General features: G+C 54.3%; 1 protein-coding gene across 1 annotated transcript; it reads left to right on the top strand.

The window, feature by feature from the left end:
- The first annotated feature begins 338 nt into the window (after nt 1-338).
- On the top strand, nt 339-10,686 carry NPTX2 (neuronal pentraxin 2). Its single transcript, XM_081299815.1, has 5 exons — nt 339-910; nt 2,539-2,755; nt 7,282-7,526; nt 9,222-9,401; nt 10,302-10,686. The coding sequence occupies exons 1-5, from the start codon at nt 488-490 to the stop codon at nt 10,527-10,529; spliced, it is 1,293 nt and encodes a 430-aa protein (XP_081155941.1). The 5' UTR covers nt 339-487; the 3' UTR covers nt 10,530-10,686.
- Nucleotides 10,687-12,345: the final 1,659 nt, after the last annotated feature.

Below are 12,345 nucleotides of genomic sequence, written 5' to 3'. Positions count from 1 at the left end.
CAGCCCGTGAGGCCCGCGTCCTCGGGCGGGCCCCAGGGGCGCCTGGGCACTACGGGCCGCCGCTCTCCAGGACACCATGGCCATTTTGGCCCTTACTGCTCCCTTCCTGGGGGCCCCCCGGACGCCGCGCTAGCGCCTCGGGCTCCGGCCCACGCGCCCTCCCTGGCGCCCCGCGCGGTGAGAAGCGCCCCCGCCCCGCCCCCCGCGTGACGCGCAACCAGCCGAGCCAATCAGAGCCCGCGGCGCGCGCCCCACGCGCCAGTACCCCCCCTCCCAACTTAAGAAAGGGCGCGCAGGCCGGGCCGGGCCAGAGCGCCGTGCCGGGAGGAGAGCGCTGTAGTGCGACGGCAGGTGGCGCGGGTCCCGCGGCCCACGCGGCCCCTCGAGCGAAGAGCTCGGACGCACCAGCGGCGAAGGCGCCTCCTGCCTCGCGCCCCGACGGCGCCCGTCCACCTGCAGATGCTGAGGTGAACGCGGCGGTGGAACGATGTGGGCGCTTCTGGTCGCCGGCGTGGCGCTCGCTTTGGTAGCCGGGGCCCAGGACAGCCCGGCGCCCGGCAGTCGCTTCGTGTGCACGGCGCTACCACCGGAGGCGGCGCGCGCCGGCTGCCAGCTGCCCGCGATGCCCATGCAGGGCGGCGCGCTGAGCCCCGAAGAGGAGCTGCGGGCCGCTGTGCTGCAGCTGCGTGAGACCGTCGTGCAGCAGAAGGAGACCTTGGGTGCGCAGCGCGAGGCCATTCGTGAGCTCACGGGCAAGCTGGCGCGCTGCGAGGGGCTGGCGGGCGGCAAGGCGCGGGGCACGGCCACGGGCAAGGACACCATGGGTGACCTGCCGAGGGACCCGGGCCACGTCGTGGAGCAGCTCAGCCGCTCGCTGCAGACCCTCAAGGACCGCCTGGAGAGCCTCGAGGTAGTGGCGTGCGCCGGGTATCTAGGGGGTGACGCCCTCGGGTCGTGGGATGGAGGTTATGCTAGAGATCCGTACATGTCCTGTCTGATGTGCACTTATCCTTGGGGTGAGCTGAGTTTGGGGGTTTAGGGAGAGGGTCTTGGACCTGCCTTGGACCTTACTTAGCGTCGCACCCCTTCCTCCCGCCCACCCCCATCTCCTTGTTGGAAAGGGCTGAAATCCCCCAACTTTGCGCGCCTGGACTGCCCGCTGAGCCCACTGTGAACTTCCCAAGATCCTAGCTAGCTAACCCCGACCACCAAGACTGGAGCGAAATATCTGGGACCGGATATCCTCTTAACTCTCCCTGCTAAATCCAAATCTCTGAGCCGGGTGTGCTCCGGATGGTTGTGTTCAGTGCTGTGAGGCTGCATCAGGAGGTCAACTACCCTGGGCATGTGCTGTTTGCTTTTATAAATAGGGTCGGACTGAACCAGAGAAGGGGCAGGGACTCGTTGAGAAGAGAGTGCAGGGAGGCCACCAGCGACTTAAGAATTAGCATCAGAGCAAACATCTTAACTTCAAAGATGCCTCTGACTACTAAGTTGGACCATTTTAAGGTGCCCTTCAGGATAGCTTTGGGGGAAGGGGACCTTATTCCCTTGGCTCTTCTTGAAAGATGTGTGCAGTTTGGAACTTTGAGAGAGAAATCATCAATTAATTTTTCTTTACACTCTACTTAAGAAGTGTGGAGGTAGCTGTTAATAGCATTCATCAACATACCTATTAGCAAAAGTAGGTTTTAAATTACAGGTGGTAATTATTGCTAAATTATTGGAAGGTTTCTTTTGGCATGACAGCTAAATACAGTATTTCCAGCATCTGTACCTCTTATTAGTCATTGTGATTACTAACAGCTAACATTTCTTGAGGACTAAATATAAGTCAGGCATTTTACTTAATTTTAACCCTTGCAATGAATGGCATGAGGCAGTTCTATTTTTTGCAGTTTACAGTTTAGAACACTTGGACGTAGGAAGGGGTAAAGAACTTGCCAAGGGCTCTTGGCTAAGGCAGCAGTAGGCTGCTTCCAGAGCCAGCATGGTGGCGGAGGGATAAGAGAAATAGGAAGTGAAGATTTAGAAACAGCATTAAAAAATATTTCTGGAATTTAGAATAGTAACATTTTATATCTGTCATTTCCCAGAATATCTCTGCAAGCCTAGGTGTTTACTTTGTACTGCTCTAAAACTTGGAGGATGCTTTCATTTCTAGATGCAAGCTCACTAGCTTTGAGTACCATTGATTAACGCTGTAAAACAAAATCCTCTCTGATTTGGTCTTTTTCTGAATTGCAGGTGGTTAAAATTTTTACTTTTTATTAAAAGGAGAAAAGCAGCTTTGAGAGGGGAAAATGGGATTTGCAAGTTTTAAATACTGCAGCAAAGTAATTCTGACTTTGAAATCCTTTCCTTTAAAAAAAAAAGCATCAGTGAAATGCTCCCTTTTGAGCCATTGGCATGATTTAATGCTGAGTTTTGGAAGCTTCTCCCTGTGTGGTCGGGCCATTGGAGCCACATGTCACAATGTCTGTTCAGCTGGCCTGAATGTCTCTCCCTCTTGTCCCCCTCTCTCTCGGCAACTAAAAGCTCCAGCTCCGCACGAACGTGTCAAACGCTGGGCTGCCTAGCGACTTTCGAGAGGTGCTACAGCGACGGCTGGGGGAGCTGGAGAGGCAGCTGCTGCGCAAGGTGGCAGAGCTGGAGGACGAGAAGTCCCTGCTCCACAATGAGACCTCCGCTCACCGGCAGAAGACAGAGAGCACCCTGAACGCACTGCTGCAGAGGGTGGCCGAGCTGGAGCGAGGTACATGCTGTGCTTGTTTTGTCTGAGTGGCCTGATTTTCATCACTTGTGGTCAGACCCAAGATTTTAGTTTATGGACAGCAGTGATTGTGGCATAACATGGAGGTGTTCTTGGGCATTTGTACAAATAATAAAGGTGACCGACAATGGTCATCTCAGGAATTAGTCCCCAGTCCTACTGGCATTACCCATGGGAAGGCAAATGAATTTGAGACCAGGTTGGGTAAACAACCCGATCTCTGGCCTTCTGCCACATGGGCATTTCAGCCTCAACTAATCCTTGCAGCAAATTCTGGTATCTTTCTCTTCCCTGTTCACACTGTGGTGGGTAAATTTCTCCCACAGGAGACAAAGGGAGGAATCAAGGGCCCTACATAATTCAGGTTGTATTTATCAACTCCCAAATTGCTGGGTGGCATAGGTGTGAAGTTTGGTTGCTGAAATGAGTATAGGATAATAATCTTCTCAGATGCACTTACACGGCAAAGGCAATTTTTGATTACTTGGTTTCATGAATTGATAGGAGAATGTCCAATAACAGAATCCCTGTGATTCTTGTAATGACATTGGCTGAGGAGGGCCAGAAGGAGAAGGGGATTCACTCATGGTCTGTTCATCCCATGAGTCGAATGTCTCTTCTACCCCTTTCCTTTTATCTCTTTCTCCAGAGAAGTCTATCCTTTCTTCCCTGACAGGGTGAAGTGTGGCTAACCTGTTTAACTTGGATTCTTGAGTGTGGAAGACAGTTTCCTCTTAGCCTCCCCTCTGCTTCTGTGTGACACCAGGAGACCCGTTAGGTCTCAGAGCCTTCCCTGAGGGCAGAATAGCTGCCGCGGAGGCCTTTCCATCAGGCAGGAGTGGAGGGTGGCATCTGGCCACGGCCAGAGTGGACTCCTTGACCTGCTCTCAACCACAGTGGATCCTAGGGACATTCAGGGCCATGACGTGGGCACACTGCAGTTTAGTGTCTTGAGGGGAGGCTGTAGAACCAGAGCAGAAATCCGGAGGGCTGGTAGCTCTCTTGCACAGTGGCCAAGTTGCCCCGAGGAGACGTGCTGTAGGAGTGCACAAAGTCAGCGTGGAGGCAGGCAGGCAGGTACTGAGTGCCTCACCTCTGGGGATTAGGTTGCTGTTGTATTTATTTCACAGAAGAGAAGCATCTCATTTCTCAGCCAGACAAATGTCCTTTGGGTAAAGGGGACCAAAGAGGCCTGGGCCACTCACTGTTGAGCGACAACAGTGATGTGAACCTGCACCTTCCTCTTGTCTATCCCCCGACTCGAGACCGCTGTGTTTCACGTGCTTTACTCCAGTCCCCTTCATTGTGGCTCTGGCTACCAGGAGCTGCCCCTTGGAGACCCCCTCCCATCCGTAGCCTGTCTGTTCGCAGCCAGAAGGAAGGAGTCAGGACTCAGGCCCAGGCATCCTGGTTCAACCATCCATAGTTCTCACTAAAAGTCCTCAAAGCTATCTGACCCAGAAGGGACGCTTGATGATAATGGGGCCACGCCCCTGGTGGCCATGCCTGCCGAAGACTGGCTCAAGAGAAGCAGCTCAGCTTTTATGGTCTGGTGCCCTTTGACCCCACTATGGAAACTCTGAAATCTTCCTTGTGCTCTATCAACTCAGTTTGGGGAGGAGTCTTTAAGGAAAGTGACCATTTGCTTACCAGTTTGTTCTCTGTCCTATTTGTGACCATTGTAAAGGGGTGTGTAACCACCCAGCCCCACATTGTGCTATGGGTGGAAAGTACATCAAGGTCCTGAGCAGCACCACTTGAGCTCAGAGGAGGTGGATTTCAACAATGTAGCAAGTGGGGGACTTTGGGGATCTCTGGCCAATGGTCCACGATCCTGGGCCTGTTCTGGGCCAGATTCTTGGCTGTGGGTTTCATACTCTGTCTCCTCTAGGCCCTGCAGCCACCCTATGGCAGGTATTTGTTACAGATGAGGGACTGAAGTGGAAGAGCCAGTGACGCCTGTGTCCACTGTAGAGCTGGGATTCAGGTTGATGACCCAGAGGAGGACTGAAGGTTCTGGCCCTACTGGGAAAGAGGCTCCCTGGAGCTTAGCAGGCAGCCCCCACCCCCTGGGTGTGAATGCTCATGCTACCTGGTCCCCAGGATGCCCGATTTTCCTTGTTGTAAGGTCCGATCGTTTGCAAGGGTTTCCAGAGTCTGGCCAGCTGGCCAGGTGCAGCTCGGCTCTGTGTTGAAATCCGTGTTGGCACCAAGAAGACCAGAGCCTCCTGCTTCTAGCCCCAGGCTGCCTGCCCCCCTCCTTGGACTTGTCTGCCACCTGCAGTCTCTGATTTATTGGTCAGGCCTTTTAATTCCTTAATTGGTTTTAACCAAGTTTCCTCTGAACCTCTAAGCTCTTTTATTCAAATAAAAGGCACCAGCTTTCAGGGTATGAGCCCCCTCCCCTGCCCTCAGCTCTCCTAACTCTAATTAAACCTATCTGTTGTCACCAAGCTAACAATATTACCGACACTGACTCTTATTAAATTGGCAAGCCGGCCCACCTGCAAGCATAGAAGCCATTTCTCTTTATAAGATAATGATGCCTTCATTAAGAACATGGCCATTTGCCACTTGAAGATTAAGTGCTGGTGGCTACATGTAGTGGAAAGAGGGACTTCCAGTCCTGCTCTGTTATTCACTAGCTGTGTGACCTTGCGTAAGTCACCTCATTTCTCTGAGCCTCAGCGCCTCAACTGTGCAGTCTACAAAATGGGGGAGTGGGGACTTTCTGGTTCTGTCTCTGATTTTGTTTGGCCTAATGAGGGCCCAGCCGCTGCCTTCACTGTGGCCCAGCTCCCCAGCTTCCAGGCCAGGGTGAGTCAGGGAGACTCCAGCCAGGAAGACCAGATCCTCGTATTGATGCTTTGCCTGCTCCAGAGCCTGGGAGGGGACACTGAGCCCTGCTGCTGTCCCATGCAGAAGGCCCTCCTCAGATCCTCGTGAACTCTGGCACCAAAGGGCTTCTGAAAGCAAGTCCAGTGGGGGAGGGTTGTAGTGGAGAAAGGTTATCTGACCATCGGGCACCTTGTGGGTATTTACTGAATGTGTGTTGAATGAGTGAAGGGTATTTGGGCTCCTTCACAGGCAGGATCTGGTCCCCAAATAGAGGAAAGCATGTCACCATGACAGCTCACAGAATCAAGTGTTTTCTGCAAACTGGAACGTGTGGCTGCAGGGACTATTGTTGTTAAATTCATTTTGAGATTAAACCAAGACTGCATTGAAAGTCACTTAAATCCACTTGAGAGTTGGTGTTCAAGGATTTTAGAAGTACTGTGTCCATGCGGGTGGCCAGGGGACCTGGGAAGTTTTTACCAGTCCTAGAAAGGTCTAGAAGCAGCAAGGCTCTGGCCAGGTGTGTTCTCTGAGTGAGGGCACCACTTCTGCCTCCCACTGGTTCCATACTACAGGGAATGCTCAGGAAATACAGCCTCTCCTGGGAGGAAAGGGCCAGTAGGAGCAAAGGTGTCCACAGCAGAGATTCAGATCACAGCCACTTGTAAGTGGAGTTGTAATGTCAAGACCCAGAGCCCGACTCCTGGCTCTTGTGGTGGTAATTATTCAGTGTGACAAGTGACATGGGCTTACTCCTGCAGTGTCCAGTTCCCTGTGAGACTTTCCTCCTGTCAGCACAAGGCCCCTTGGGTTCTGGACCCTGCCCTTGCTAGAGAAGCCAAGGAAAGATCCGAGGATATCATTGAGGAAGGGTTTTCTGGAACCTTCCCTTATGCCCATATGAATGAGGACATTAAATCCAACTTGTCTCTACCTCCTTCCTGAAGCTTTTCATCGTTTTATTAAGCTGGGATTAATAAAATTTATTAAAATGAATACAGGTCCACACCTGTATTTCCAGCAACATGGGAGGCTGAGGTGGGAAGATTGCAAGCTTAAGGCCAACCCGGGCAGTGTAGCAAGACCCTGCTGGAGAGAGAATAAAAATGAAAAGGGCTGGGATGCAGCTCAGTGGTAAAGCACCCTGGATTCAATAGCCAGGACCATAAATAAATAGATAGTTAAGAAAATAGGAAATGTTAATGAAGGGATCCGAGCTTCCCCTTTGGATTTAAATAGGCCTCTTCTCCTATCCTAAAAGACAAGCAGAATTCTCTACCGGGTCCAGTGCGTTGCTCACAGGAGATTTCTTTCTCCCCTTTCCTGGGCCTTGTACTGGCTGGTACTTATGGGGTAGTCCTTGTTGATGGCAGACCTTTCCATGCCCTGAGGTCACCATCCTTTGCTGGCCATATCAGCCACTCATAGCTGGAATAGCTGCCCGATTTCCCTCTTCGCTTGCTGCTGGGTCCTTGTCTGTCTTCCCCATCCCTCCCTGAGGGCAAGCACTGTCTCTCTGGCTGCTGGACTTTAGCACTTGGAACAAGGCCAGCATGTGACAGGTAGTCAGTCTTTCTAGGGGCTGCCTGCATGGGGTCCCCGAGAGACTCCCCTGCCCAGGCTGGAGGAGGGTGGTCTAACTTGCTGTGGCTTCTCCTCTCTCCACCCAGGCAACAGTGCATTTAAGTCACCAGATGCATTCAAAGTCTCCCTTCCTCTCCGGACAAACTACCTGTATGGCAAGATCAAGAAGACACTCCCTGAGCTGTATGCCTTCACCATCTGCCTGTGGCTGCGGTCCAGTGCCTCGCCGGGCATCGGCACCCCGTTCTCCTATGCTGTGCCCGGGCAGGCCAATGAGATCGTGCTGATCGAGTGGGGTAACAACCCCATCGAGCTGCTCATCAATGACAAGGTAGGCCTGCTCGCGCTCCCCACCCCTCAGGCAGCGGATCCAGGTGTTGAGGGAGGTGGACATCTGGAGGGTGTCAGCACCGACCAGCCTTTACCACACTGTCCAGATCCCAGCCTACCACACTTGCCTTCATCCACAGAGCAGGGGCCACAGGCCTGCATTGGCAGAGCGGTCCTCCTCATAGGGACAGCTCTGCACTGAGTCAGTCCCTTCTGAGGGGTGGCAGCCAGGCAAGCCGTAGGGGCAGCTGCTGCTGGTGGTGATCCAAGCTGTGAGTCTGGCCAAGAGGCAGCAGAGAGTCCAGTCACCAAGGGAGTGGGAGGAGCAGAGAGCAGATCTGCATGCAGAGACAGCCTGGCCGACTCGCCCAAGTGTTCTGGCAAAGGGCACGTGTTCACGTCTGAGGGTGATGGCTGCTCTGGGCATGCCTTTTTGAGAGATCAGGCTTATTGAAATAATTTGCATATGATGAAATTTACACTTTTTAATGTATGTTTTGGCCAGTTTTGATAAATGCATTCAGTTGTGTAACCACAACCACAAAAATAATATACATCTGATATAGACACATGAGCAGTTCGTGTTTGTACACATATAAAAGCAAGTATGTTTAATGTAACGCATCATCACCCCGATTTCCTCATTTCCTTCATAGTCAGCTCTTGCCCCAGCCCATGCCAACTGCCCATCTGTTCTCTGGACCCATAGTCTTTCTTCTTTCAAAGCAATTGCTCCTCTTTAATAGGCATTTAGAAATGAGGTTTCCTTGAAAGAGGGGTGGGGACCACTGGGACCTGCCTGCAGCCCCAATGCCAAACTTTCCTTCTAAGGTCATACTCAACAAATGCGCCTCCTCCTCCTCCTGGGTGCATCTGAGCGTTTGATAGCTGTATTCACTCCCTGGCTGCTAAAGCCACTCCAGGACTAGAGGGGGAAGGAGCCAAACCCCTGGCTCTGTGGTCTTCCCTGAAGTGCCCCAGGTAGACTTTGTTTAAGTTGGCAGTACTCTTCCCTGAGCCAAGGATTAATTGCTCTAAATAACACCCCAGGACACTGCAGGCCTGAGGGCCTTGTTTTCCTCTGTATTTAGACCTCTTATAAACATCTAATTCCCAGGAGGGAGGCTTGAGGTTGCTAGGAGACCAGCAGTAACAACAGGGCGGTGCACAGCCTGCCTTGGGTGGCTTTCACAGGTGGCTGGAGCCTGTTCATGCCCATCACACGTGCTCCCGCCCCTCCCTGCACACACTCAGAGGCTTCCAGCCCTCTGCACAGGCAGGACCCAGGACGTGGCACCCACACCCCCCCCCCCCCCAGCACACTCAGATCCCTGAGTGCCACCTGGGGGGTCCGGGACTCTGCCTGAGAGAAGATCCCAGTTCTGACTATTTTCCCAAGTTGGCTGGGGGATGGGGGGAGGGCTCTGCACCTAGAGCTCAGAGCTCGCATGGGAAGGTGGGCACTCAGTCAAGCCAAGAGTGTCCTTGTCACAGCAGGGGCTTGTGCTGAGGATGTCCTCTGCCTCCATCTGTGTGTGAGTGTCAGGAGTGTCACCACCTGTTGGGAAGTCCAGCAGGACCAGGGGAAAGGGAGAAGCGATGGCCCTGGGACACCCAGGTACCTGCCTTACCTTCCCCGGGGGGCGTCCCTGCAGATCAGAGCCCAGCAGTCCTCACTGTGCGTTGCCACCCACAGGTTGCACAACTGCCCTTATTTGTCAGCGACGGCAAGTGGCACCACATATGTATCACCTGGACGACACGGGATGGCATGTGGGAAGCTTTCCAGGATGGAGAGAAGCTTGGCACTGGGGAGAACCTGGCCCCCTGGCACCCCATCAAGCCAGGGGGTGTGCTGATCCTTGGGCAGGAGCAGGTGGGTGCCTTCCCTGGATGCTGTAAGGTGGGGATGCCAGGCCAGCAGCACAGGCTCCCCGCAAGCTGCCCACCCGAGCTGTCTGCCCCACAGACCTGGCCACTGTGGCCTGAGGGACAGTGAGGTCCCTGGCAGGCTGGCTCATGCTGTCTCAGGGCGGGCATGGGGACATAGCCAGCACTGGCAGGGACCAGGTTGGTGTGGTGGGTTCTGACCCAGGGGCAGGAGTGTCCCTGTGGTCACATTGCATCTTGGGATTCGGGTCCAGCTTCCTTCTGGGGCGGAGAGGCATTCCGTGAGCACTTGGCCTTGGCTGGCACAGGATGCTGCAGCTGGAATCCAGGAGCTCCTTGCCCAGGGTCTGGCCCTGGCCCCAACAGGGGCACTTGGGAAATGCTGGGGGATCGAAGCCTGCAGGGGGATGGGGAGGGGACAGGGAGACCTCAAGGCTCCGAGGAACTTGCCATCTAGGTGAGGGGAGCAGTGGCTGGCTGGGGGCAGAGGAGACTCACCCTGCCAGCCTGTGTTAAGGTGTGAGGACAGTGGAAGGCGCTGGGTGGGGCTTGGAGGCTGGGCCCTCCTTGGCCCCCTTCCCCCCTCAGTTCCTCCATGGCCTGTCCCCTGAGGGCTGGGAGTCTGGAGGCCCAGCCACTCTCCCAGCTTCAGGCAGGTGTCTCCTTTCTGGCCTCAGTTTCCCCCATATAAAATGGGTGCTTTGAGGAAAGCTGTCTCCAGGCCTGATGTGCCCTGGAACCCGAGGACCGATACAGTCTGGGTCTGGGTGTGATTGGCAGGTGGGGGGGTGTGGGGGGTGCTCCTCCCACCAGTGTCCCTGGAGAGTGAGCAGCTGAGTTTGCATGTGCATGCCCCCTGATGTGGATGTCCTGTTCCGTTTCCCAGGACACTGTGGGGGGCAGGTTCGATGCCACGCAGGCATTCGTGGGGGAGCTCAGCCAGTTCAACATATGGGACCGCGTCCTTCGCGCACAAGAAATCATCAACATCGCCAACTGCTCCACAAACATGCCAGGCAACATCATCCCCTGGGTGGACAACAACGTCGATGTGTTTGGAGGAGCTTCCAAGTGGCCCGTGGAGACCTGTGAGGAACGCCTCCTGGACTTGTAGCCACCTTCTCCCAGATCAGGAGGGGACCAGGCTGTCCCTGTGGGGAGTTCAGGGCCAGTTACTCCCCAGCCAAACTGTGTCAAACCTCCTACCCTTGTGGGCAGGACCCCAAAGCCCATTCCTGGAGGATTTCGAGACGGAGGCTGGGTGGCAGCATTTGTCACTAGCATGTTTGTTCCTCCCTAAGACTTTGTTGTTTTGGGGGTCATACTGGAGTCCCCTGGGAAGAAGCCTGAGCCGCATGTGGGCAAAGAGCTGACTCCCCGCCAGGGGCGAGGTTCACAAGCCTCTCTCCAGAGTCCCTGTAAGTGCTGGCGCTACCCAGCCTTGCCTGCCCCTTGGGTCCCTGGTGTCCTTGTTGTCTGTCCCCTTTAATAGCTGTGCAGCCATCCCCCATACCTTGTGTGGAGTGCACCCCTGCTGGTGACAGCATTGTGAGTCCCTGTCCGAGGAGTCTCAAGCCTGCAGGGGCAGCTGCCACCATGAAGCCTGCCTTCTCCCAAGCAGGGGGGGCATCCTGGCTCCAGAATGGAGGAGGGTGGTGACAGCTGACCCCTCCCCCTCTGCCACCTCTTCCTCAAACCCCCGCTTTGACTGAATCATCCCTGACTGAATCATCGCTCAGTGGCTTTGAAAGGCCTCTCTTCTCATGTGGTGCCAAAGTTCATCTGCAGCTTTTACAACCATCCCCGTGGCTTGGGGGATTTATTTTTTCCCAGTAGAAGAGCACAGCCATTAGGAGGCTCCCACTCCTGGTGTCCTGCCCTGCGAGGCACGTGCTTGTCCTCATCCTCGTGGGTCCTGTGAGCGGTTCATCGCCCCATCTACTGTTTCCCCAGAACTGTGAGGGAAATGGGTGTCATTTGATATCTGCTAGTGACTCCAGGCTGCTTAACACATTGTAACTTATTTTAAAGGGAAAGTGATTAAGTGGGGAAATTTACAAAGCTAAATATTATATATTTTATTTTTCATACCTGTTTGAAGTGCAAATCTGTGGAGATTCCATTTGTAGGACCAAGTTGACGTGTTCATCCTGACATTGTATGCCACGAGAACTCTCTTCATGATGGAATTTTGATTAAAATGCACTGGAAGATGCTTTGGGCTTTGTGTTCCCTGTCAGGCCAAGGGTAGGAGGGGTGGGCAGAAGCACAGCTGCTGAGGCTTGTGGGGGAAGGGGGGGCACCCTGAAGGCACACTGTGGGCCTGCGGGAGGGTTTAGCCCAGGTCTGTCCCTCCTTGCCCAGTGCCAGGCTGTGGATGCCCAGCAGGCTTTGTGTCCCCAGGCTGTCACTCTCTTCTCAACCAGAGGATCCACGATCGAGCTCAGCAAGGGGACCCTGAGTTGCCTCCAGGTGACATTCTGCTCAGCGCCTAAACTGTGCAGGTGCCCCACAGATCTATTTAGCATCCCATTTAATCCACTTAGCATCTCCTTGAATTCATTTAACAAACCCCTGAAAGGCTACCCCTTGCAGGTGAACTCAGAACAATTAAAGCTGCAATTGGAGTCTGCAGCCAGTGAAGGGCAGACCCAGGGGTACAGCCGGCCTGCGACTCTGAAGGCCCTTCCTCCCACCACCCACTCCCACTCACCTCTGCCTTCTGCTCCTTGGTTCTGAGGAACCCAGCACCCCTGCTTCCACCCTGTGCCCCCTCTGTTCCCACCTGGTCCTGATCGGGGGCCTTGATAGTTTCCCCATTTCTGTCACCACTGGCCACTTCTGTCTTTTTTTGGCAGTACTGGCGATTGAACCCAGTGCCTCTCCCATGCCAGGCAAGTGCGGTACCACTGAGCCACATCCCCAGCCCT

The sequence above is a fragment of the Spermophilus citellus genome (assembly GCF_964194105.1).
Source record: "Spermophilus citellus genome assembly, chromosome: 6".
Lineage (NCBI taxonomy): Eukaryota > Metazoa > Chordata > Mammalia > Rodentia > Sciuridae > Spermophilus > Spermophilus citellus.
This window is presented reverse-complemented; position numbering and strand designations above follow the sequence as displayed.

Excerpts from the sequence above, each read along its gene's own strand:
- NPTX2 (XM_081299815.1), top strand. The coding sequence starts at position 488 with ATGTGGGCGCTTCTGGTCGCCGGCGTGGCGCTCGCTTTGGTAGCCGGG. Across the intron at positions 7,527-9,221 it reads AGCTGCTCATCAATGACAAG|GTTGCACAACTGCCCTTATT; the intron begins GTAGGCCTGCTC and ends TGCCACCCACAG. Across the intron at positions 9,402-10,301 it reads TGATCCTTGGGCAGGAGCAG|GACACTGTGGGGGGCAGGTT; the intron begins GTGGGTGCCTTC and ends TCCGTTTCCCAG.